Genomic DNA, 23,099 nt, shown 5'->3' with positions numbered 1-23,099 from the left:
AGAGCTGCCTGGAATTTGGACACTGTTTTCTCTTGCTAGGTGGAGGATGACTTTCTAATTTGGAAACAGGTCTGTCCCAAGATTATGTGTATTCAGTAATAACCTGTGATTTCTAATCCAGGACTATCAGAGCTAGCATGGAAAAAAATGTTCAAATCAGTACATTTCATATTAAAAACAAAAAACAAAAAAACCCTGAAACAAAATGTGGTTGTGATTAAAGACTGCCAAAGTATGTGGCACCCAAAATTAAGGGTCTCTAGCTATGAGAAATGAAATGTGACTCCAGTATAAGAGAAGAGCGGGACATTACAGCGGAGCAGTCCAGTCTCAAAGGAGGCTAGGCCTGCATGCTGCCTCTATTTTCATACTCCCGTGTTTCCAGTCACCATTTCTACCGCTCATGTTTAACATTTTTAAAAATCAAACTTTTAATTTAGCCTTGGTATAGGAATAAGGGAAATCTTAGATTCCATGTGCTAAATTAGTTTTGAAATTCACACTGAAATACAGCAGTATTAAAACAAATTCTCTTCAACCACCCATTTTGCTACTTTTTGGTGAGTATATAGTCGGTGCCAGTCATTGTGAAAAAATCTTTATTTTAAGAAAAAAATTTAGTTAACAAAAAAATTTAACAAGTTTCACTTAGCAAAATACACCCAAAAGGAAATCACAGTACAAAGAAAGTTTTAAGTCAAGGCCTCACCAATTCCTACAGTATTAGTAATGTGTCTCAATTTTCAAAACTAACTTATTTTTTAAAAGCTTAAACTTAACCTAAAAAGATTTTAAATGAAAATAAACTAGAATGAACAAACAGGAGAAATGTTCCTCTTTGAATCAGGGATCTAGCACCTTGAGTTTTCCAAAAAAGCACGTCTCCCCAATGTGTTCACGGTGATGTGGTGTAAAAGATCCATTTAATGTACTTAAAACTACTTTAACTCAGATAACATCACTCTGAAGTACACTACCCAAAATGTTAATTGAGAAAAGCTGAAAATAGTTTTAGTTTTACTCAATATCACATGCTAGAAGAAAGTTTGCATGAGAAAACACTGAAGAGGTAATTTTTTAATCCAGATTTCACAAACTCATGGTGCAAAATGGGTCCCACAGCTTCCTCTAGAGTAATAATTGCTTTTCACTGCTTGCTGGCTGCCTGTGAAAATTTGATTGCAATAACTCAAATGCTCCTACAAAACTAGTCATATCCACCCATGCTGTTCTGGCCTCCATAGCCAGCCCCGTAACAGCCACTCACAGACTGGCTCTCGAGGCCACTGTAAGTCGACTGGGCTGACACTCCCATGCCTTGCATCATCTGGCTGCTATATGCCCCATTGCTGGCCCCAGTTGTGGAATTCAGGAAAAGTTCTATGTATCTGTGTTGCATGTTGGCCCGGTCTTTGGACATAGCTGCCACAGCTTCTTCGTGAGTGGCAAACTCAACATCAGCTTCACCGGTCACTCTTCCATCAGGACCAATCTCAATATGGACTCTCACAGGGTTGAGTGGAGAGAAGAAGTTGTAAATGTCGTTCTCGGTAGCTTTGTACGGCAGCCCTCTCATGTGGACACAGTGTCCAGTGGTGCTCTGGACGGTGAACTCGCCATCTCCATATCTGTGGTCATACATGCCCGAGAGACAGTAGCTGAGGTCTCTCCCGAACAGATCAGTGGTGAAGCCGTAGCCATCGCTGAGGCCACTGTACTCCTCATAGCCCCCATAGCCTGCACTATAAGCACCAGACCTCATCCTCTCCAGGCCTGCTTGCTTGACAATGCCAATATACCTCCTGGCTGTGCCAGGGCGGTCATAGGGCCCCGGCCGCTGTACAGACATGAACTTCAGAGGAGGATCTGAGTATGACCTAACTTCTTCCTGACTGCTCTTAAACACTTCAATATATCTGTGCCCTATTCTCTCCTTGTGCTTCCCGAGGGCCTTCTCAGCTAACTCCTGGGAGGCAAACTGCACAAAGGCTTCCCCTGTAATCTTGCCCTCGGGGTCCACAGGCAATGTGATCCCGTTTGGCACAATTTCCAACCCTGAGAAGAACTGAACGATTTCTTCCTTGGTGCATCCAAATGGGAGTCCTCGAAGCCGCACGAAGCCATCATTGGCGGTGTCGGCACTGTTTGGACCACTGTGCTTCAACACCCAATCCATCTCGGTTCTGTGGGACTTGAACACCTCAATGTACCGGTGTCCCATGCTTTCCCTGTCTTTTTTAAGGGCCATTTTTACATCATCTTCTGATTCAAGTTCAACAAAAGCCTCACCACTCTGCCTGCCTTCTCTAGTGTAGATGAAATGAACGCCTGCAGCCCCATCATGAATTGTGCAGTCAGAAAGGAAATTCTGCACATCCTCAACAGAGCAGGACCAGGGCAGGCCACGGAGCTTGACCACAAAGCCTTCACCTCCCTCGGGGCCCAGCATCATGGACACTTGAGAGGACAGACGTCAAACAAGCTTGGGTGCAGCTTTTTGTGGCTGAAAAGAAAGCAAAAACTTTACATAATTTTTCATTTATTATGTACAAGAATATGCAGTAAATCTTATTTTTCTGATTTTACAGATGAAAAAATAAAATGTTAAGAAATACACCAAATACATTTGAACTGAGATTCAATCCCAGGTCTCCCCTAAAATGTACATATTACTCACAGACTGAAAAAGAATTAGGAATCTAAAAAAAAAAAAATACAATTAGTGATCTAGAAGCCTCTGTCAGTAAGCCAAAGCCTATCAATTCTAATGGTCAGTTATTTTAAGTTCTAAAAGGGAAGACAAAAGAATGAAATAAGCCAATATTTAGAAATAGAGAACTTCTCAGAACAGGAGGAAAGTGAGATTATGACACACTCAAGTAAAAGAATATTTTCTTGTTACTAGAGAAAAGACAGAGCAAATTTGTAATAATATAAGCAGGGGAATGGCAGATGGAGCAGCAGGCTCCACGCTGACCAGGAGACTGATGTTGGTTATCAATCCCAGGGCTCTGGGATCACAACCTGAGCTCAAGGCAGATGTTTAACTGACTGAGCCACCCAGGTGTCCCTTGGCTCATAATTTTAATAAATTACAGTAATTTCAGTATTTGATGAAGTCACTATGCAGCACCTAATCATTTTTTAAAAACTGCCAACGTGCAAAAGGATGATTTTGTAATGACTTTGGCCCCATCCCCCTATAACAGATTTCATATGCTCTTCCTCCTCTTTTGTACATGTGAAGTAAAACAGCCCAGGAAGTTTAAGTTATCTATTTCCTGGCTGTACCGGGTAGCTCAGTGTCACAGAGCCAAGCCAAATGGTTCACATTGTGGACCAGACAGTTCTTTGTTGTAGGGAATAGGCCTGTGCACTATAGGCTGGAAGGCAACATCCCTTGCCTCTGCCTACAAGCTGCCAGTAGCAATACCCTCCCCCCAGGTGTGACAACCCCACAGATTTCCAGATATTTCCAAATGTTCCCTGAGGGTAAAACCTACTCCCAGCTGAGAATGACTGTAGAATCAGGATCACCAACCTTAAAGTGGGCCCTCAATACTGCCTACAGTTCTACCACACACACACACATACACACACTTGCCCAAAGCCCTGAGCTGTCTGTGGCAGGCAACCTCACCTTTTCTCATTCCCCCCATCTGCAGCTGATCAGCTGATTCAAAGAACAGCGACTACGTGAAGGAACTGCCACATGCCACAAAGTCTAGGAATTTATAAACAAGCAGTTGCTTCTCTTGTTAGCTGATATCATTAGCAGGATCACAATCCTGCTCTGGTCCCAACTCCACTCACCCTAGAAAAAACTTTTAAGGCTCCACACCTAGCATGAAGCCTAATGTGGGGCTTGAGCTCACAACCCTGCATGATCAAGACCTGAGCTGAGATCAAGAGTTGGACACTTAAGTAACCAAGCTATCCAGGTGCCAAGAGAAACTTCTCTTCAGTCTTTTCACTGAAGACCACCTTCTTAGTAATTAAAAAAATGTCCATTCGGAACTAACGCCATTATATACCATTTTACTTGTTCCCACAGAATTTAACCACTCCCCCTGGAAATCCTTTCTCCCTCTAACTCTTAAAGAAGATGCAACCTTCTCCTGGTTTTCCTATTAATTTTGATTGGTTCTCCTAGCTGTTTCCTTTGAGTCCTTCTTCCACATTCAACTGCTGGGAATCACTGAGCTTGGGTGAATTCTTTTCTAGGCAGCCTTAAGTGATCTCCCTCCATGGTCAACTAGGTCTGGGCCCAGGACACTTAAGTACCCAGCCTCAGGAAGCCTGGCTTCCTCAGGCTTCCGGAGGCCCAGACTGGTATAAAAAACTCGAGTCCATAGCTCTGATACACTACAAGCGAAAGCAGTATTTTCTCTGGAACACTTTTATAGCACCTCACCAGCAGGTATAGATAGCCTTACCTGTCATCCTGAGGTTCTAGAAAGAAAAGTGAAGTAATCCTTGGACAACTTCACCCAAGCCCTCAAATCTAAAGAATTCATTACCATTCTGGAGTGTCCCATTCATCACCCTCAACCACATTCCTAAATTCTATTCAACTACTCTGGATTTCCAACAATATAAAGAGCTCAATAATCTCCTCCTCCGTGATTTCAATTGTCAAACCTTTTCTTTCTATAGCCCTCTTATCCCTTTCTACCTCCTCGTTTCTAATTCCAGCACCAACAGCCCATGCCAGGATATTCTCATCTGGTTCTTAAACTTCTCCAAGTGTAATGGCTAGCCCTTACTGCAACTCAATCTGCAGCTCAAGTGTTCTCCTAAACTCACTTTATGTCATTCTCCTGTTCCAAATCAGTGGCTTCCCACCGGCACTAGAACAGAAACCACAGAGCTAAGGGGGTACTTACACCTTGCAACTTTGGCCTACAACGCATTTATCTAGCTTGCATTGCTCCCAATAAAAAAAGAAAAAAAAAAGGAAAAAAAAAAGCCCTCTTTGATTCATTATGCCTGAATTGTGCCAGGCTTTCTGCTGCATTTGACTACACGTAGTAATCATCTCCCCAAATATACTCCCCACCCAACCTTCTGCCTAGCTAAATCCTACTAATCCTTAAAGCCTCAGTTCAAACATAGGACCTCTTTCCACAAGATCTTCTTCTGTAAGTTATCTTATTTCTACACTCTGTAGCATTCTTGTTCTGATTTGTTTAAAATGTGTCTTCAAAACTGCTCGGAGAGCCTAGCAGGGACAGTCTGTTCCGTTGGCCACTGTGGCCCCACCCCCAGCACAGCAGGCCCAAGATTAGGGAGAGATTAACTGATTGGCCAAGTGAGGTCAACACCTCCCTCCACAACAAGGCAGTCTAGGCAGAAAAAGACATGCAGGAAGCATAAAGGATCACAGGTATTTCATTTAAGAATTACTTACATAGACAGGCATTTAAGAATTACTTAAAACACCTAACAATACAGGTTATAAATGTTTTGCTTGAGAAAGTCTGAAAAACAAAGGGACTTCTCTGAAGGCAAGGTGAAGACTATTTTCTAAAAAACAGGTCTACATGTAAACTTATCGCTTATTTATACTCCAGAATTAATTTTCTCTTACACTTCTCATGGGAAGTCCTAGATCCTGCTAACTCCTTATTCTTCTAAACTTCAGATGGAATTCAAATTTAACTTTAGGTGCAAATATAATTCAGTATCTCCACTTTATCCTCAGAACCTTCTACATTTGAATTCCTTGGAGTTTTGCAGTACCTAGGACATCAACTAGAACTCAACAGAAGAGTACTGTTGGTTTCTGCTCGTTAGATTTTTAAAACTAGCAACAATAATTTTTACTTCACACTAAGAAACATCCTGTTTAAATATACCACACACAAAACAGAAATTACTTTTCTTAAAAGAGCTCACCTTAAAGAACCACCTGAGGGGGGGATGCCCACAGTCGGAGACACTCCTGGTAGGTAACGAACTGTCCTAAAAAAAGAGCAATAAGGCGGTCTTGCCTCAGTCCCCCAGCACACACCAGAGCAACCAGAGGTGGTGGCGCCGGGGTCAGGATGGGCTTCTGCTCCCCTTCTCCTTGAAGAGTCAGGACTGGGACTGCAGGAGGGCCTTTAAAGTCCTAAGGCTTCCAAAATTAAAGCACATACCCAAGACTGCCCCCACAATATTTAAAAGGTTTATCTTTTCAAAGGGTAATACGGGGGATAACAGCAGGGAAACATCCCACCAGCCTTGATGAGACTTAGAAGGCGCTTAAGCTCAGGGAAGAAATCTAAATACCAAAGGTGGGAGGGGTTTCTTCAGGGAGGGGGTGGAGCAAGGCCACAACTGTTGTGGGTAGGGAAGGGACCACAGAGGCAGGAGGGGAGAGCAGGATGAGCTCCATCAAGTATGCTAGAATTGTTCAACAGGATTTACAATTTTTACAAGTTACAAGAAGGGCGGGGGCAGCGGCCTAGGGTGGAGATACTCAAAGTTTTTCCTTCCCAGTTTTATTTGGTAACTTTTCTTGTGACCTGAAATTGCTCCGACATTGAGAATAAAGGGAAGAAATTCTGAAATATGTTTTTCAACAGGAAAAACATCACTACCATCACTCACAGCCAAGTGATGAGAATATCCCCAAAGACCAGGATATGTGAAATCCACGGGGTACATCGGAGAAACTAAACCACATTCTTAATTTTGGAAAAGTTTTACTGGGAAACTCAAGTGAATTTCGCTGAGCACGTAGTCTTAAATTTGCCGTCTTACTAGTTTTCTCTATTATTAAATACAATCTGGATGATGGTGGGGAGCCCCGTATAAATGCAAAGTATTACAGTTTAAGAAGCAGTAATTTCAAAATCTCTGGAAGATGGCTTTCAGAAAGCTTCACTGTCCTTACCCTGTACCCCCATAAGAGTGAAGTCCAAAAGGTAGAAGAACCCAGGTATCTTGATTCCTTTCTCTGGTTCACTACAGCTCCTTCCAGAAGTTGTCTGCAAACCAACACCTAGGGGACCCTCCCTGGACAAGCATGTGCAGGGGCGGCCAGAGACACTGCAGCCAATTTTCAAAGGACTGAAATGGGCACGTGTACACACGCCGAAGCACTGATAGAGCATGGGTCTCACCAGAGCCACCACCTTGCAATCGCCGCAGTGTGAAAAAATAATGCTCTTTACGTCCCACACCTAAAGATAATTTAACTGTACCGTACCCTACAGGATATAGCCAAGGATTTTGCACAACTCCCTCCCCCAGATGCATGGATTCTAGTTGAGCGTGCACAGACCACCCATGGATGTGTTAAAATGCAGATTCTGAAACAATAGATGTGAATAGGGAAGAGTCCGCATTTCTAAAAAAAAAAAGTCCTAGGGCTCCTGTAAGGCCCTCCTTCACTCTACTGGTTAGACGGGATTTAGTTTGGATTCAGGTAGATCCAATCAAGATAAACAGGGTGCGCCTCGGAGTGTCACGACTGATTAGATTTATCTCAGCAGTACAAGGGCGGCTTAACATCCCATCCTCTCGGTTCAGGGAGGGGCACTCAGTGGGACCCTGGCTTCACCCTCTTTTGTGTTGGCAGTAGGACCTAGCGCATGTTCACCCTTATTTGTAAATAAATATTCACCTGCAGCTCGTAGCACGCAAAAGGCAGGTTGTCCCGAATGTCTTAATTACTCAGAAAGTTCTACTCTTAAATCACAGTGAGCGAGAGACACTGCCTCAGGACTACGCAGCTCTTTTTTGCTCTAAGACTTACCGCTGAGGGGATCAGGACTGATTTCTATTTTCATCAAACAAACGCAGTTTACAGCCAAAGGACCCCTAATTCCACCCGACGCTTAAAAACGCAGAAGGCTCCGGGCAGGGTCCAGGTGCGTCTCCTTTTGTTATTAGCCTGAAAACGAAACTGGCCGTGGGGAAACGCTTCCAGCGAGGGTGGAAAGTGCGCTCTTAAGCTCGCGGCCGCGCGGGCCGCCAGGGGCGCGCCTGAGCGGTTTCGGCGGGAAGCGCAGCGGCGGTCGCAGGCGCCGAGCTCGCCGGGCGGGGGGCCCACCAGGCCTCTACTTGGTGGATCCGAAAACGTACGATCCACCCGGCCCCACAGGAAAATGGGAGCCCAGTGCGCCTCTCCGCGGGGCCTGGGCGGGGTCAGCGGGAGCTTCCGGGGCGGGGGCGGAACGAGCGGAGGTGGGGGGAGAAGCGCGGCGGCCGAGCGGGAGGGGGGAGGGTAGTTTGCCGCCGGGGTGGGGGTGGGGCCGAGTTCCAGGCCAGGCTGCCCGGAGCCGCAGGGAGGGGGCGGAGCTCCCGAGCCGGGGGGGGGGGCTTTCTGGGGCGACCAGGGAAGAGTTCCCGGGACCGTGGGGGGCGGAGCTGTCGGGTCGGGGGGACTTCCTGGGGCAGCGGGGCTACGGGGGGGGGGGGGGGGAGAGAGGAAGAGTTGCTACGATATTGAGGGTAAAGAAAGAGTTCCTGGAGCGGGCGGGATGGGGGGCCGCGGGGGAGGGGGCGAGTTCCCGGGGCTCGCCGAGGTGGGGGGTGGACTGGGGGCTGGGGGGGTGGACGGGCGGGCGGGGGGGGGTCGTCCGCTCGCGGCGGCTCACCACGACGGGTCCCGAGTCCGGAAGGCCGACGCGCGGGGCTGCGTCCCGGAGGCAGAGGCCGCGTGACTGAGGGCGGCGGGCCGGACGTGGGTCACGGGGTGTAGAGGAGGAAGTGCCACCGACGGGCCCGCCAAGATGTCACCAATGGAAACGCGTCCTGCAGGTGCGGCCCGCGGCCCGCGCGGTCGGCCCAGGCAGGAAGTGGGAGGACGGAGGGAAGGAAGAGCAGCAACGAGGAAGACCGTTCCGAGTGAGTTCTCAGGAAAGGTGCCAGGATGGGGAAAAGTCCAGAGTCCCAGCGCAGGGGAGGGGTGGACAGGCTCGGTTTATTTGGGGGAAAAAAATCTCTGAAAGTAGGAAGATTTTAGAATGGAAACTAAAGGAGAAAACGTAGAACTTCTTTGTACATACAGTACCTTGTTTTTTATATTTCGCCACAAACTCGTGTAAATATTTTGCATCAGTTTAAAACTCGCAATTTTTAATACCCAGCAAAGAATTAATTCCATGAACCCGTGAATCCGCGTTCAAACGGACAATTATATTAAGGAATTTAAATTCTTTAATTTTAATTATGGTGCTGTGATTTTATTTTTGGAGTCAATACTTAAGAAATATATTTAAGGTCTAGTTTCTAAGTGGATGGAGTAGGATTACAGATGAAAGGGTGATGATTTAGTAAACTAGGTGAACACCCCTAGTTTCACACACTTGAAACTAGGTGAGAGGGTACGTCGAGCTTCCTTATACTTTTGTGAGTATTTTCTGTATGCTAAATACTTTTAAGTAATGAAATTATTTAAGAAAAGCCGAATGAATCTACTTACTATGAAATTAATAGGATTTACAAGGAAGAGGAACCTACTAGATGAGAGTAGGCAAACCCAGACTGTAAATTCTACAAGAACAAGTGAGTTCAGTGCTTCATTACAAAACAGCTCCAAGGGAAAAGACCAAGTAAGCACATAACCGAATAAAATAAACTTAAGACATTTATCAAGGATTCTCAATACATGGGGCATATTTGGATTTTGAGACATTTATAAACATTTTATATCTAAACACTGACTAAAAATTTGTTATTAAAATCTTTCATATTAAAGTGTATTTACTTGTTTTAGATATATAACTGTAGGTATGTTTAAATATAAGGGAATTAGTTTCTAGACATTCACTTGCAAGTATCTGTGAATGAAAGAATACATTGGCTAGAATTTGCTTGAAAATTATTAGAAGGAGGGGATATAAAGAAAAACTGTCACATTACCTGATTGGTAATTGTGGAAGCTGGGCGACAAGATTCAAAATCCACCCATTCATGGAAAGACACAACTCATGAATTCAAGAGAAAACAATACTCTTTAGAAAAATTAAGCCACAAGATTAGCTTGTTTTTGGAAAGAGTATCTCTACAGAACTGAAGTACCCTGACTACCTCATAAGCATTTATAACTTCTTGAAAACCTCTTCAAAATGTATTTTTGTTAATTTATATAATTGGTATGCATTTTCTCACTTATTTTAGTTTCCTGCAGTAAATAACTACGTCTTACATATGCCTTCTTGGCTTAACTGGTTGGTGACACTGGGGAGGTGACTGTTAATAATTGATCAGCCATGATATGGTTCCTGCCCGGTGAAGAAACAACATGTACGCAAGACACGGGGGAGCATGTTGTACTGAGACCAGTGAAAGAGGAAAAGCAGAGGAAGATCCTCCATAGCCTTGAAAGCCTGGTTTGGTATTTTGTACTTTAGTCTAAGGCCAATGGGAAGTCATTTGTTTCAAAATGGAATGTGGTGTAATTTGTTTTTGCTTTTCAACAGGACAGCCTAGCAGCTATCTGGAAAAGAAATGGTGGGAACAGATGCATAGAGAGGGGATGGGAAAGCAATGAGACAAGTTTGGGAAAACTGATGGTAACCTGCAATAAAAATGGTGCCCTTGGGGATCCCTGGGTGGCTCAGCAGTTTAGTGCCTGCCTTTGGCCCAGGGCGCGATCCTGGAGTCCTGGGATCGAGGCCTGCATCGGGCTCCCTGCATGGAGCCTGCTGCTCCCTCTGCCTGTGTCTCCTGCCTATCATGAATGAATGAATGAATGAATAAATAAATGGTGCCCTTCACTGTGGTAGAAATGAAGCTACTGTTCAAGGATGAGTGATGTGCAATAGATAAAATTATCCGAAATTGGGAGTTATTCGCTAACTCAGAAATATTGTGCACTTACAAAGTGCAGCCACTGTGCTAGGTCCACAAAACAGTGGACTAGGAAATCCATAAAGAAAGGAAGAAATAAATGTATGATGACAAATTCTGAATGACCTAAAATTAAATAATGGGGATCAACTTACACTGGAGCTGAGGAAGTGACATTTAAACAGACACAAAGCAGGGGTGGGAGAAGGAGGGGGGGTGAAAATTTCCCCTGGTAAATACCTGAGGTATAAAAAGTAGATTTTAGAAGACTATTATTTTTTTGTTCCTTTGTAGGTTATCCTACTTCCTCCTCCCTGAATACTTGTTCAAATTCTTTATAGGTTTTTTTTTTAAAGAATTTATTTATTTATTCATAAGAGACACAGAAAGCGAGAGAGAGGCAGAGACCTAGGCAGAGGGAGAAGCAGGTTCCATGCAAGGTGCCCGATGCGGGACTCAGATCCCGGATTCCAGGATAACACTGAGCCAAAGCAGACACTCAACTGAGCCACCCTGGTGTCCCTCTTTATATGTTTTAAATGCAGCCCTTTTGCCAGTGTCTGTTTTTGTGTTGCTTTGTATAAATATTTTACTTTGTGGTGAGTCCTTTTATTATTTTTTAAGAGATTTTATTTTTTAAAGTAATCTCTACGCCCAACAGGGCTTGAACTTAACATCGAGGATCAAGAGTCGTCCCATGCTCTACCAAACTGAGCCAGCCAGGTGACCCATGGTGAATTATTTTAATCTTCACACTCAGTTCTTAATAAGTTCACGGGAGAGGGATGCCTGGGTGGCTCAGCAGTTAAGAGTCTGTGTTTGCCCAGGGCGTGATCCTGGGGTCCCGGGATCAAGTCCCACATCAGGCTCCCTGCATGGAGCCTGCTTCTCTCTCTGCCTATGTCTCTACCTCTCTGTGTGTCTCTCATAAATAAATAAATAAAATCTTGAAAATTCACACGAGAGTTTTAGATATATTTCTGCTGCTTATGTCTGTTTTCCACTTGAGGAGCAAAGATGGGCCTAGGAAAAAAGCAAATTCCCTGTCTAGGGATGGTATGTGAGCAAAGCCCAGACCCTTAATTTGTGATGGATAATTTTCCTGTTCCACTGGAAATTACATTGGAAACCACAAAAGTCTCTTCCAACCCAACAATTTATGAAGTCCCAACTCAGTGGCTCTTAAACTTTTTCTCCTGTCAGATACTCACTTGAGAATATAAGTTCTGAACCAACCACTTCAAGAAAGCACACTCCCACAGCTGTATCAAAATTTTCAAGGGGTTCATGCATCTGAAGTATGAGAACTCTGACCCTAATTTGTATAACAACCCAAATTCAATACATAAAGCTCCCTCAGAGCTATTAAGGAGAGAGAAGCTGGGCAGCCCGGGTGGCTCAGCAGTTTAGCACCGCCTTCAGCCCCGGGCGTGATCCTGGAGACCCAGGATGGAGTCCCACGTCGGGCTCCCTGCATGGAGCCTGCTTCTCCCTCTGCCTGTGTCTGCCTCTCTCTCTCTGTGTCTCTCACGAATAAATAAATAAGATCTTTAAAAAAAAAAAAAGAGAGAAGCTGTAGATGGATTAAATACATTATTAACATTCTAGATGTTTATTGCTATTACTACATTTTTATCCATCAAAGAGGATATATATGATCCATATGCAACAAGAAAGCTGTTTTCCATGATCTTTTCATTATTAGGCCTTTTAGTTTATATACTGTAGCTAAATCTGAGGTAATAATACACTTTCCCTCAGTATTCACTTCTCAAAAGCTGTATTAACTAAAAGGCAAAAATTAGTATGTGAAATTAGGTAAATTATAATGCCTGTATTAAAGTTATCACAAGGGACAAGTTTTTACCCAACATAGAACAAGCAACTGTTGCTCTATGGTACTACTGATTGCATACTGCAGGTGACTCAAGAATCAAAATCTAAGTTACCAGGTTAAGTTTTCATAAATAGAAACACTGCTACTTGATGTCCCTTGCTGAAGATCCTAGAGCTGGGCAAAGGCCTCAGGACGCCTTGTGGGTTACACTCATGGTCTCCAGAGAGATGGTTGTAGTACAAACCCACAGCCCCTCAAGGGGCCTAGAGTTTCCTCCTGGGGCTCTATGGAGACTTGACACCTTGTCAGGCCCCATGCAGTTGCCATAGGAGCTGAGACTACTATAGCATCTTGGGCTCAATGTTTGCTCCTCAGGGGACCACAGTATACTGCCCTGGGAGAGTGGAGAACAGAACCAAGAGGAAAGAAACACAACAATGCACAGAAGAGTGGCTCAGGCACCCAGAAAGAATACCATGCATTCAGACAACAGCTTATTAACAGCAGTTTTAAGGGAATGAGAAGTGCTAGACGAAACACTAATTTTTTTAAGAGAAAAAAATAACGACCACTTTCAGATACTCAATTACAGAATACTAAACTTTTTTAGTTCTAAAAATTGAATTTTGAATTTATAAAGTTAGTAATGAATTGAAGGCATAGTGGACTAAAAACCAAGTAGAAAAAATATCTCAAAAAAAAAAAAAGAAATAATAAAGGGAAAAAATATATGAAATTTGGAGGACACAAGATGTAACACGAGACAAAAGAAGTAACTTGTCAATAATAGGAATTCCAGTAAGAGAAAAAGACACAAATGGAGGCAAGAGAACAGATAAAGAATGGAAAGGAGATTTTCCTGGCTAAGATAAACGTGGTCATGTAGTTCCCAACAGATATTTTTAAAAGACACAACCTAAGCATATGTTGCTAAAACTCCTAAATTTAAAGTATAGAGGAAAAAAAAGATTTGGAAAAAGAACAAACTGGGTACAAAGGATAAAAATATGATCGTTAACCACATGTGCCTACTGAACACTTGAAAGTGACAATTACGAATTGTGAGGTGCTGTAAGTATAAAATGCACACTGAACTGCAAAGATTAAAACAAGTATGTAACAGATCTCAACATTAAAATACTGATTACACGTCGAAATATTTTGAATAACAGCCTATCAAAATATATTTAAAAATACTAAATAAAAATATCAAAACATCCCAATTCATTCTACAAAAGTCAGTATTACCCTGTTTTATGGGCTGAAATGTGTGTCCAAAATTTAGATGCTTAAGTCCTAACCCCAGCACCTCAAAATGTGAAATCTGGATAGCCTTTTTACAAAATGAGGCCATCAGAGTGAGCCATATTCCATTATGACTGGTGTCCTTTTAGAAGGGGAAATTTGGACATAGACCCAATGACGTTAAGACACAGAAGACAGCCATCTAACAAACGAAGAAGAGAGGTCTGGAATATATCATTTCCTCACTGCCTTTACAGGGAACCAACCCTGCTGATACCTTGATCTAGGACTTCTGGCCTCCGTAACTGCAAGACAATAAATTTCTATTGTTTAAACAACCCAGTCCATAGTATTTTATTATGGCAGCCATAGTAAACTCATATATTGATAGCAAAACCAGACAGACATCACGGGAAGAGATAACTACATACTAATATCCTTTATGAGTAAAGGTGTAAAATTCCTCAATAAAATACTACACACTGAAACCAGCCAACATCTAAGAAAGGTTATACACCATGACCAAATAGGATTCATCCCAGGAATGCTTACAGGTATTTCAATGTAAGAAAACGTTCTTGAATTAGATAGTAGTGATGGTTTTCACAATGTTGTAAATATACTAAAAACCTCTGATTTGTACCCTTTAAACTGGGTGAACTGTATGGTATGTGAATTATATCTTGATTAAAAAATGAAACAAATTGGGATCCCTGGGTGGCGCAGCGGTTTGGCGCCTGCCTTTGGCCCAGGGCGCGATCCTGGAGACCCGGGATCGAATCCCACATCAGGCTCCCAGTGCATGGAGCCTGCTTCTCCCTCTGCCTGTGTCTCTGCCTCTCTCTCTCTCTCTCTCTCTCTCTCTCTCTCTCTCTGTGACTATCATAAATAAATAAAAATTAAAAAAAAAAATTAAAAAAAAAAAATGAAACAAATTACATTTGTTACTCATACTCTGTTGGACAGCCTAATTCTAAACAAATGTTATGGAAAGCAAAACAAAAACCTATGGAGATGTCAATAATGGATCGCCTTTGCAATGTAGATAGACTTACGAGAGTGTGACCAGGAATTTGTAATATTCACACTAGGTGAGAATTTTTGTAAAAGCAGCATACAGAGAAACCTAATAGGCATTCAGAATATTTCATTTTAGTCCTGTGCGCCACCCCACCCCCCCTTAAGGATTACTGCTTTTTGTGCCAGGTTTAAGAGATCTTTTTCTTAGGCCAAGGCCATATGGATATATATTTAACTTTTATTTTTAAAAGATTTTTATTTATTCATGAAAGACAGAGAGAGGCAAAGAAACAGGCAGAGGCAGAAGCAGGCTCCATGCAGGGAGCCCGATGTGGGACTCAATTCCAGAACTCCGGGATCATGCCCTGAGCCCAAGGCAGATACTCAACCGCTGAGCCACCCAGGCATTCCTATATGTAACTTTATAAGCTTCGTTATTTTCATCTACATTTCTGTTTTGATCTACAATCAACCTGGAATTGATTTTCCATTTTCAAGAGTGTTAAAATTAGTTTATCGAGTTTCACAGGTTAATTTTGCTCATGAACTCAAGATGAAAAGCTCCTAAGGAAATTATCAGCCAACCAAATCTAGCTATATACAAAGTAATAATCATGACCAAGTTGGGTTTATTCCAAAAATGCAATTGTAGTTCATCATTTCAAAGTCAGTCCCTGCAATCTGTCACACGGACATATTTATGATGGTAAAAGTTAACTTAGAATTTTTCATGTTTTATAAGAAATGCTAAGAAATAGCCTACACAATATAAAGAAAAGCAAGGAAAATGGATAAACTGGGAACAGGAAAACTTTTCTGACCATGACCCAAAACCCGTAACACAGGAAAAAACCGAAAAATTTCATTACATAAATAAAAATAAAACCTCAAAATAAAAAACAAAAATAAAATATAAAACCTCCACACCTCTTATGCATAGCTAAAAGAACACCAAGCTAAGCAAATATGTCGATAAAAAGGGAAAGATATTTCCAATTTTTTCCCTAAAGCTTTAACATATGTTCCTTTATAGAGTATCTAAAATAAGAAAGTCCAACCACCCAAAAAGGAAAATGGGCTAGAGGCATAGAGAGTCAACAGAAAAAGAAATGACCTTAAACATGAAAAGATGTTCCACCTTTCCCATCTAAGATAAATTAAAATTTTAAATCAAGTAACATTGGGACAGCTGCGAGCCTCAGCAGTTGAGCGGCTGCCTTTCAGAGCATGCAGGATCCAGGATCAAGAATCCAGTCGCACATTGGGCTTCCTGCATGGAGCCTGCTTCTCCCTCTGCTTATGTCTCTGCCTCTCTCTGTGTCTCTCATGAATAAATAAATAAAATCTTGAAAAATAATAAAATAATAAAATAAAATGAAGTAACATTGAAAATACCTACCATACTGGCAAAAAATACAGAAGTCTGAAAACACATCCTCTTGGCAAGGTTATAAATACCTTTTGTGGCACTTTCACTTACCATTTGTGGATATATTCAATGGTGAAAAAAAAAAAGCAAAGACACCTGTAAAAGCCATTCATCTCAGCTCTATTTCTAAGAGGAAAAGGCTAGAAACAACCCAACTGCCCACCACTAAAGGCCAGTTGAATAAACTAGTGGACACACTTAATGGAAGTATTACACCTTACTAAGGAAGGCATCAAAGATCACTGTGGTTGGGTCAAGAAAAGTCAGAAACCAATCTGAAGGGCTCCCACTGGCCACAAAAAATATTTTGTGCACCAAAGAGAATAAGAGCCACAGTGGATTAAAATACATCCTATATGTTAAAACCCCCGACTTCATAATGATACTAGAAAAAGTGTCTTTGGCACATGCTAGAGATCACTAAATTATGCTGGATACTGGTAAACGCCAGGAATAATGAAATCAAAAGCAACCTGTCATTTATAAAGTACAGCTTAGAATAACCAAATGATTAACAAAGTTTCCTCTCTATAGAAGTATTCCTACTAATAAATGAGGAGTATTTAAAATGTCACTAATTTGGAAACATTAACAAAACAATGCATTCAGGGAAAGACCATCAAAGGCTGCTAACATCACAACGGGAGTTAAGTACCTCTCTCCAAAGAAGTCCACAGCCAGCACCTCCAATGAAGTATTCTTTCCAAAAAAAAAAAAAAAAATCTCAAGGGAACCCGAACAGCCTTTAGAGGAAATGTAGAGGTCAGAGACTCAAACATCACCATTGAATATAATCAGAAAAAAACCCCAAAGCCAAGAAAGGAACTCTATGTGACACTCAACCCAATTTACTAAACAAGGATAGAGAACCTCTAGATTGTACTAACCACACTTACGATGTGGTTAGTACAAACTGAGATGTGCTGTAGATATAAAATACACACTGGATTCTGAAAGCTTAATTTGAAAAAAAAAAGTAACTTAAAAATTACACGAGGAAATATTTTGAATATATGTTAATATGTTAAACTAAATTATTAGAACGTTTCTTTGTACTATTAAAAAATGTGAAATTACACATGGCTTGCATTATATTTCCATTGAACAGCACTGCTGTGATAAACTGAATTTGAGATGTACCTACCAAATATAAGGTATGACCCTTGTTTGGATTCCGGTTCAAGCCAGCTACAAAAAAAAGATCATTAAAAAAAATTATACAGTCAGGTGCATTTGAACACAGGGTATTTGATGATCTCAAGGAATTATTATTTCTTCAAGTGTGATAATGGTACTATAGTTGTATTTTTTAAATCCACAGAATATAAGCTAAAATATTTACGGATATAGGACTACTGGGTGGCTCAGTGGTTGAGCGTCTGCCTTCAGCGGCTCAGGGCATGATCTTGGGGTCTTGGGATGGAGTCCCACATTAGGCTCCCTGTGAGGAGTCTGCTTTCCCTCTGAACTATATGTATCTGCCTCCTGTCTCTCATGAATAAAATCTTTCAATATTTATGGATATAAACATTATGTCTGGGATTTGCTGTCAAGTAAGCCAGACTGGCCTTAGATGAGCCTGATTTTCCTTCAGATCAGCTTCTTGGTTTTCCACAAGAACCCCAAATGAGGGCAGTAAGATGAGAGCAGGGTCCCTGGCAGAGGAGGGCTGTCCCTGTCAGCCAGATCTGAATCCTATTCTATCCCTGGCCAAGTGACTTCATTTTCCACTCGGCCTCCATTTTCTCATCTGTACAACAGGGATAACAGCAATACCCTCCCCTCTTACAGACTGGTCACGAGCCTGTGCCATCAAAATATGGTCAAATTCCTAGCTCTGTGCCTGGACCCAATAAGGGGCAATTAATGTGCTCTCCAAAAAGTGAGTGCCAGAGCTCAGATTGAGGAGGAGACCCCTTCACATTTTTGCAGCTCCTGCAGGCACTTATCCTGGATGGACCCGGGATGTCTCCACACTCACCTTCAGTTTTGGCCATAGCTGAGGACTAACCTATTTTGATCAACCTTTTCACTTAAATCAATTCACATTTTTTACCTGAATATTTTATGTTTACAGTGAGCTTTGTAACAATACTTTTATTTTTTTTTTAAGGAGAGCAAATTGTCATTGATAAAGGCCATTGTTTTTTAAGATTTTATTTATTTATTTATTTATTTATTTATTCATTCATTCATTCATTCATTCATGAGACACACACAGAGAAAGAGGCGGAGACACAGGCAGAGGGAGTACCAGGCTCCATGCAGGGAGCCCAACATGGGACTTGATTCCAGGTCTCCAGGATCACACCCTGGGCTAAAGGCGGCACTAAATCCCTGAGCCACCCCGGCTGCCCTGTAGCAAGACTTTTAAATGAAAACCAGTCACCTGCTTTTTTTTTTTTTTTTTTTTTTTTTAATTACAGGGACACCTGGCTGGCTCAGCAGTTGAGCGTCTGCCTTTGGCTCAGGACATGATCCTGGAGTTCCGGGATGGAGTGCCACATGGGGCTCCCTCTGTGGAGCCTGCTTCTCCCTCTGCCTATGTCTCTCAAGAATAAATAAAAATTTAAAAAGTAATAAAATTTAAAAATTATCAAAAAAACCCCCCACAAAAACAATGTTAAAATTTAAAAAACTAGGGACGCCTAGGGGGGCTCAGAGGTTGAAGGTCTCTGCCTTCGGCTCAGGGCGTGATCCAAGGATCCAGGATCAAGTCCCACATCGGTTTCCCCGTGAGGCGCCTGCTTCTCCCTCTGCCTGTGTCTCTGCCTCTCTGTCTCTCATGAATAAATAAAATCTTTAAAAAAATTATTTTAAAACCTAAAATAAAAAAGACCTAGTATGTAATAAATCTAATCAAATTACAGAAATGCATACAGGCACAAGAGATGACTAAAGATGGGCTTGCTTAAAGACTATTAATTAGGGATCCCTGGGTGGCGCAGCGGTTTGGCGCCTGCCTTTGGCCCAGGGCGCGATCCTGGAGACCCGGGATCGAATCCCACATCGGGCTCCCGGTGCATGGAGCCCGCTTCTCCCTCTGCCTGTGTCTCTGCCTCTCTGTCTCTCTGTGTGTGACTATCATGAATAAATAAATAAAATCTTAAAAAAAAAAAAAAAGACTATTAATTAGTAACATCAGCAACCTCTCCCAAACTTCATTATAAGTAGAAATTTACTCCAAAATGAAGAATCTTGACTAGAAATTAACACTGAAAACATCACTTTTCACTGAAATACCCCAACGCATTTTTTTGTCTAACCGGAGAACCCGGTTTCTAGTTTCATTTTTTTTACTAGAAATTCAGAAACCGTTAACCTTTAAAAAAATGACTGTAAGTAATAGAATTACATTAAGATAGGGAATTCCGACCACGTTGTGAACTGAAAGAGTATCTGAAGTGTTCAGAGCTCTTCCAGCGCCACCAACTTCCGGAGACCTGAGGCGCGGCGTTAACCTTGGGCACCTCCGGGCCCCCTTCCCGGCGGTTCCCCCCACTCAGCGAGCCGCTCGCGGACTCCGCTCCCGCCACGCACGCGGCCCGCGGCGGCAGACAGGAGCCCGGACACCCCCCAAGTAGCTGTGAGAGCTCAAGGAAGCACGTTCCTGCGTCCTAAGGCCTCGGGGGAAGGAAACTACTGCGAGGAGAGTCCGGCCGGCGGGCGGGCCCGGCCCGAGGGACGCGGGGCGGCGGGGGAGGGGGTTCCTGCTGGAGCTGGGGAAGGGGCTCTCCGGGGTCTGGGGATTTGTCCGGTGAGAACCGGAGAGCTCCTGAAGGGAACAGATCAACGGGGAGGGGCCTGTGGCCTCCTAACCCGGTCTATAAAAGACGGGGGTCGGGCGAGTCCCCGGACTCTCGCCGGCGTCACTTTCAGTGACCCACGCGGGCACACCGAAGGTAGAGGGCGCAGCGCAAGCGCAGGCAGAGTCCAGAAGTTTCTTAGGCGCAGTCAAGAATCAGCAAAAAATACATCCAAGGATACAAAGAAATAAAGGGCAAGGGAAAAAGAAACGGCCGATTAAGCTCGCGTAAGTGTAGTCACCCGGCAAAGATAACGAGAACCAAAGAGTTTCTACCCCAAAACCAGGCACAATACCTCTAAAAGCAGGAGACAAAACGGAGACCGGCGCTCAGGGCTCACACGCCACACCGAGAGGAAGAAAAGGCCTCAAAGACCGAAAGCGGAGGCTCAGCGAGCGGGAACGTGGGAGGGGGGAGGAGTCAGTTGCCAACCAGTCTGGCGCAACTCAACCACGTGAAAGTACTGCTTTCATTTTTAAATGAAGCCCCTCTCCCACGGCCGTCAGGTGCCCGCGCGCTATTTCTGGCAGGGGCGCTCAAGCTCTGCCAACCCTGGAGTCCGCCCAGGCCTCCGGCGGTCCAGTCCCCGACTCTACGGCCGTGGACTCCTGACCCCACCTTCCGTGACCCCAACTCTCAGCCCCACCTCCCTCAGCCCCAGGGGGCCCAGTCTCTGGCCCGTACCCGAGTGAGCGGCCTCTGACCTCAGACCCTGCCTCTCCCGACCCCAACTCGCAGCCCCTGTGTGCCCAATGCCCATTCGGTCCCCGTGGGTGAGGCCCCTGACTTCAGACCTAGCCTCCCCCAAAGCCGTATCTCAGCCCCGCCGTCCCCACCCCAGAGGGCCCAGTTCTCGGTCCGTCCCAGCGGTGCGGCCCTCAGCCTCCGACCCGCCGCCCGTCCCGCCCCTCACCTCGGGCTCCGGGTCTCACGCTCCCGCTCTTCACATCCGGCACCTCGATCGTCCCTCTGAGCACCTAGAGGAGGGTGGAACGCGGGGAACTTGGCAGTTGTAGCCGAGGCAGTTGAGGCTTGTTTACCATCACCATGGAAACCCCTGGCAGCGCGCCCTGGGCGGGGCCCCGAGGGGCGGGGCCTGGCGCGCGGCCGGCCCCAGCGCACAACTCCCGCCCGTCGGGCGCACGCGGCGTTTCCCGCAGCCCGCTCGCTCCGGGCTCGCCCAGTCCCCGCTCGGCCGCACCCCAGTCCCCGAGAGCCGCTGCCCGGAGAGCCCGCGCCCCCACCCCACTTCCGGCTGCTGGCGTGACCGCCGGCCGGTTTCCCCGCGGAACCCCACCTTCTTCTCCAGGAAGACGCGGCGAAGGGCTACTTCCACCACGGAGCCGGAAGGACGCGGGGAGCACGGCGGGGCGGGGCCTCGGCGGCGTGCGTCCAGGGGCGGGGCCTCGAGGGCGCCATTGTGCCGCTCCCGGAGCGGAGCCAGGGATTGGTCAGCAGGGCGCGGGGCAGGGCCGGGGCCTGCGGAAGGGGACGCTGTTGAGAGGAGAGCGGCTGCCTCGGGCCAGCCCTTTCCCAGTGCGGGGGAGGGTCTGGTCCGCCGCCGTGTTGAGCCCCGGGAGGTACTGACTAGGAGAGTTCCCACCTAGACAGGGACCTCACAGGACGCCGGCATTGAAGATCAGCGTGAGAGAAAAAAAGAGTAATTTCCTGCCAAGGAGAAAATAGGGAACCGAAAACAGCGAGACGGATAAAGGCGGCTCCGATTGCAGAATTTAGGGAAGGATTAACATGTTCACTGAGGTTGCCCCCATGTTGATTGCTTGGGTTGAGGAGCCCCCAGTCTCTGAAGGTGACCCAGAAGACCCAAGGGAACACCTGAAACTAAAGGCTGGGTGGAAGTGGCTACCCAGCTTGAGAGCAGTGGGGACTGTTCTTGATGTGTTCTGGAGTTAGTAATTATCACCATTTTAATTTTTGGAGACTCTTTATAAAGAGGATGAGATCAAGGCATTCATCACAGGTTTCACAGAACAGATAATTTTAAAATCACTGGTTAAACTAAGGGAATGTTTGGAGTAGTGGCAGATTATGAGGATGACAGTAAAAAGCAGTTTGTCAAAAGCTGATTCTAGGAAAGAAAAATGGGAAAAGTGAAAGGAAGAGCTGTTAGAGGGGGTGAAAATGTACAAGGAGAAAATTAAAGCAAAATTACTGAAAATGAGTCCTACAAAAATCAGGTAGGTGTTCCCACAAAACTCCACAATGACTTCATCATAGCTGACTGTAGAAAAGTCTGGTTCTGGAGAGAGAATGCAAGCAGCCAATCTGAGGCAAATATTAAAATGGTAACAAAAAATAGTGCTTCAGAATTAAGGGACTGTGAAGCCAGGTCCAAGAAGATATGTTTATGTAGTCCCTTAAGAGAGACTCAAACTACACGGGCTCTTTGATCCCTTCAAGGGGCTCCCTGTTCATTATTGATCAACAATGCAATAATCCTTTTTTTAGGGGATCCCTGGGTGGCGCAGCGGTTTGGCGCCTGCCTTTGGCCCAGGGCGCGATCCTGGAGACCCGGGATCGAATCCCACATCGGGCTCCCGGTGCATGGAGCCTGCTTCTCCCTCCGCCTGTGTCTCTGCCTCTCTCTCTCTCTCTCTGTGACTATCATAAATAAATAAAAAAAAAATTAAAAAAAAAATTAAAAAAAAAATCCTTTTTTTAAAATTTTATTTATTAATGAGAGAGACAGACAGACAGACAGAGACACAGGCAGAGGGAGAAGCAGGCTCCATGCAGGGAGCCTGATGTGGGACTCCAACCTGTGTCTCCAGGATCAGGCCCTGGGCTGAAGACTGTGCTAAACCGCTGAGCCATCCGGGCTGCCCAACAATGCAATAATCTTTGAGGGCTTCCCTGAATGAAAGATTAGAGCCTTGGCCTGATTATGAGCCTCTCTCTGGTCTTGGGAGTAATCCTAGGTGCCCATTAATGTTTTTTTCAGAGATGAGAACCAGCA

General features: G+C 44.5%; 1 protein-coding gene across 18 annotated transcripts; it reads right to left on the bottom strand.

Annotated features, from left to right (window-relative positions):
• Positions 1-582: 582 nt before the first annotated feature.
• HNRNPF (heterogeneous nuclear ribonucleoprotein F) lies at positions 583-21,516 on the bottom strand. Of its 18 annotated transcripts, none has more exons than XM_072739435.1 (8): positions 21,420-21,497; positions 21,036-21,099; positions 17,461-17,504; positions 16,972-17,059; positions 8,589-8,935; positions 7,745-7,882; positions 5,899-5,964; positions 583-2,503 (listed from the first exon to the last, which is right to left on the bottom strand). In XM_072739435.1, the coding sequence occupies exon 8, from the start codon at positions 2,450-2,452 to the stop codon at positions 1,208-1,210; it is 1,245 nt and encodes a 414-aa protein (XP_072595536.1). In that variant the 5' UTR covers positions 2,453-2,503; positions 5,899-5,964; positions 7,745-7,882; positions 8,589-8,935; positions 16,972-17,059; positions 17,461-17,504; positions 21,036-21,099; positions 21,420-21,497; the 3' UTR covers positions 583-1,207. The 18 variants fall into 18 exon arrangements, with proteins under 18 accessions (XP_072595536.1, XP_072595533.1, XP_072595535.1 ...); XM_072739432.1 differs by having other exon boundaries at positions 8,589-12,333; positions 16,972-17,015; XM_072739434.1 differs by having other exon boundaries at positions 16,972-17,015.
• Positions 21,517-23,099: the final 1,583 nt, after the last annotated feature.

Source organism: Vulpes vulpes, chromosome 15, assembly GCF_048418805.1.
Source record: "Vulpes vulpes isolate BD-2025 chromosome 15, VulVul3, whole genome shotgun sequence".
NCBI lineage: Eukaryota > Metazoa > Chordata > Mammalia > Carnivora > Canidae > Vulpes > Vulpes vulpes.
The sequence above is the reverse complement of the archived record's forward strand: the minus strand, read 5'-3'. Positions and strand labels throughout refer to the sequence as shown.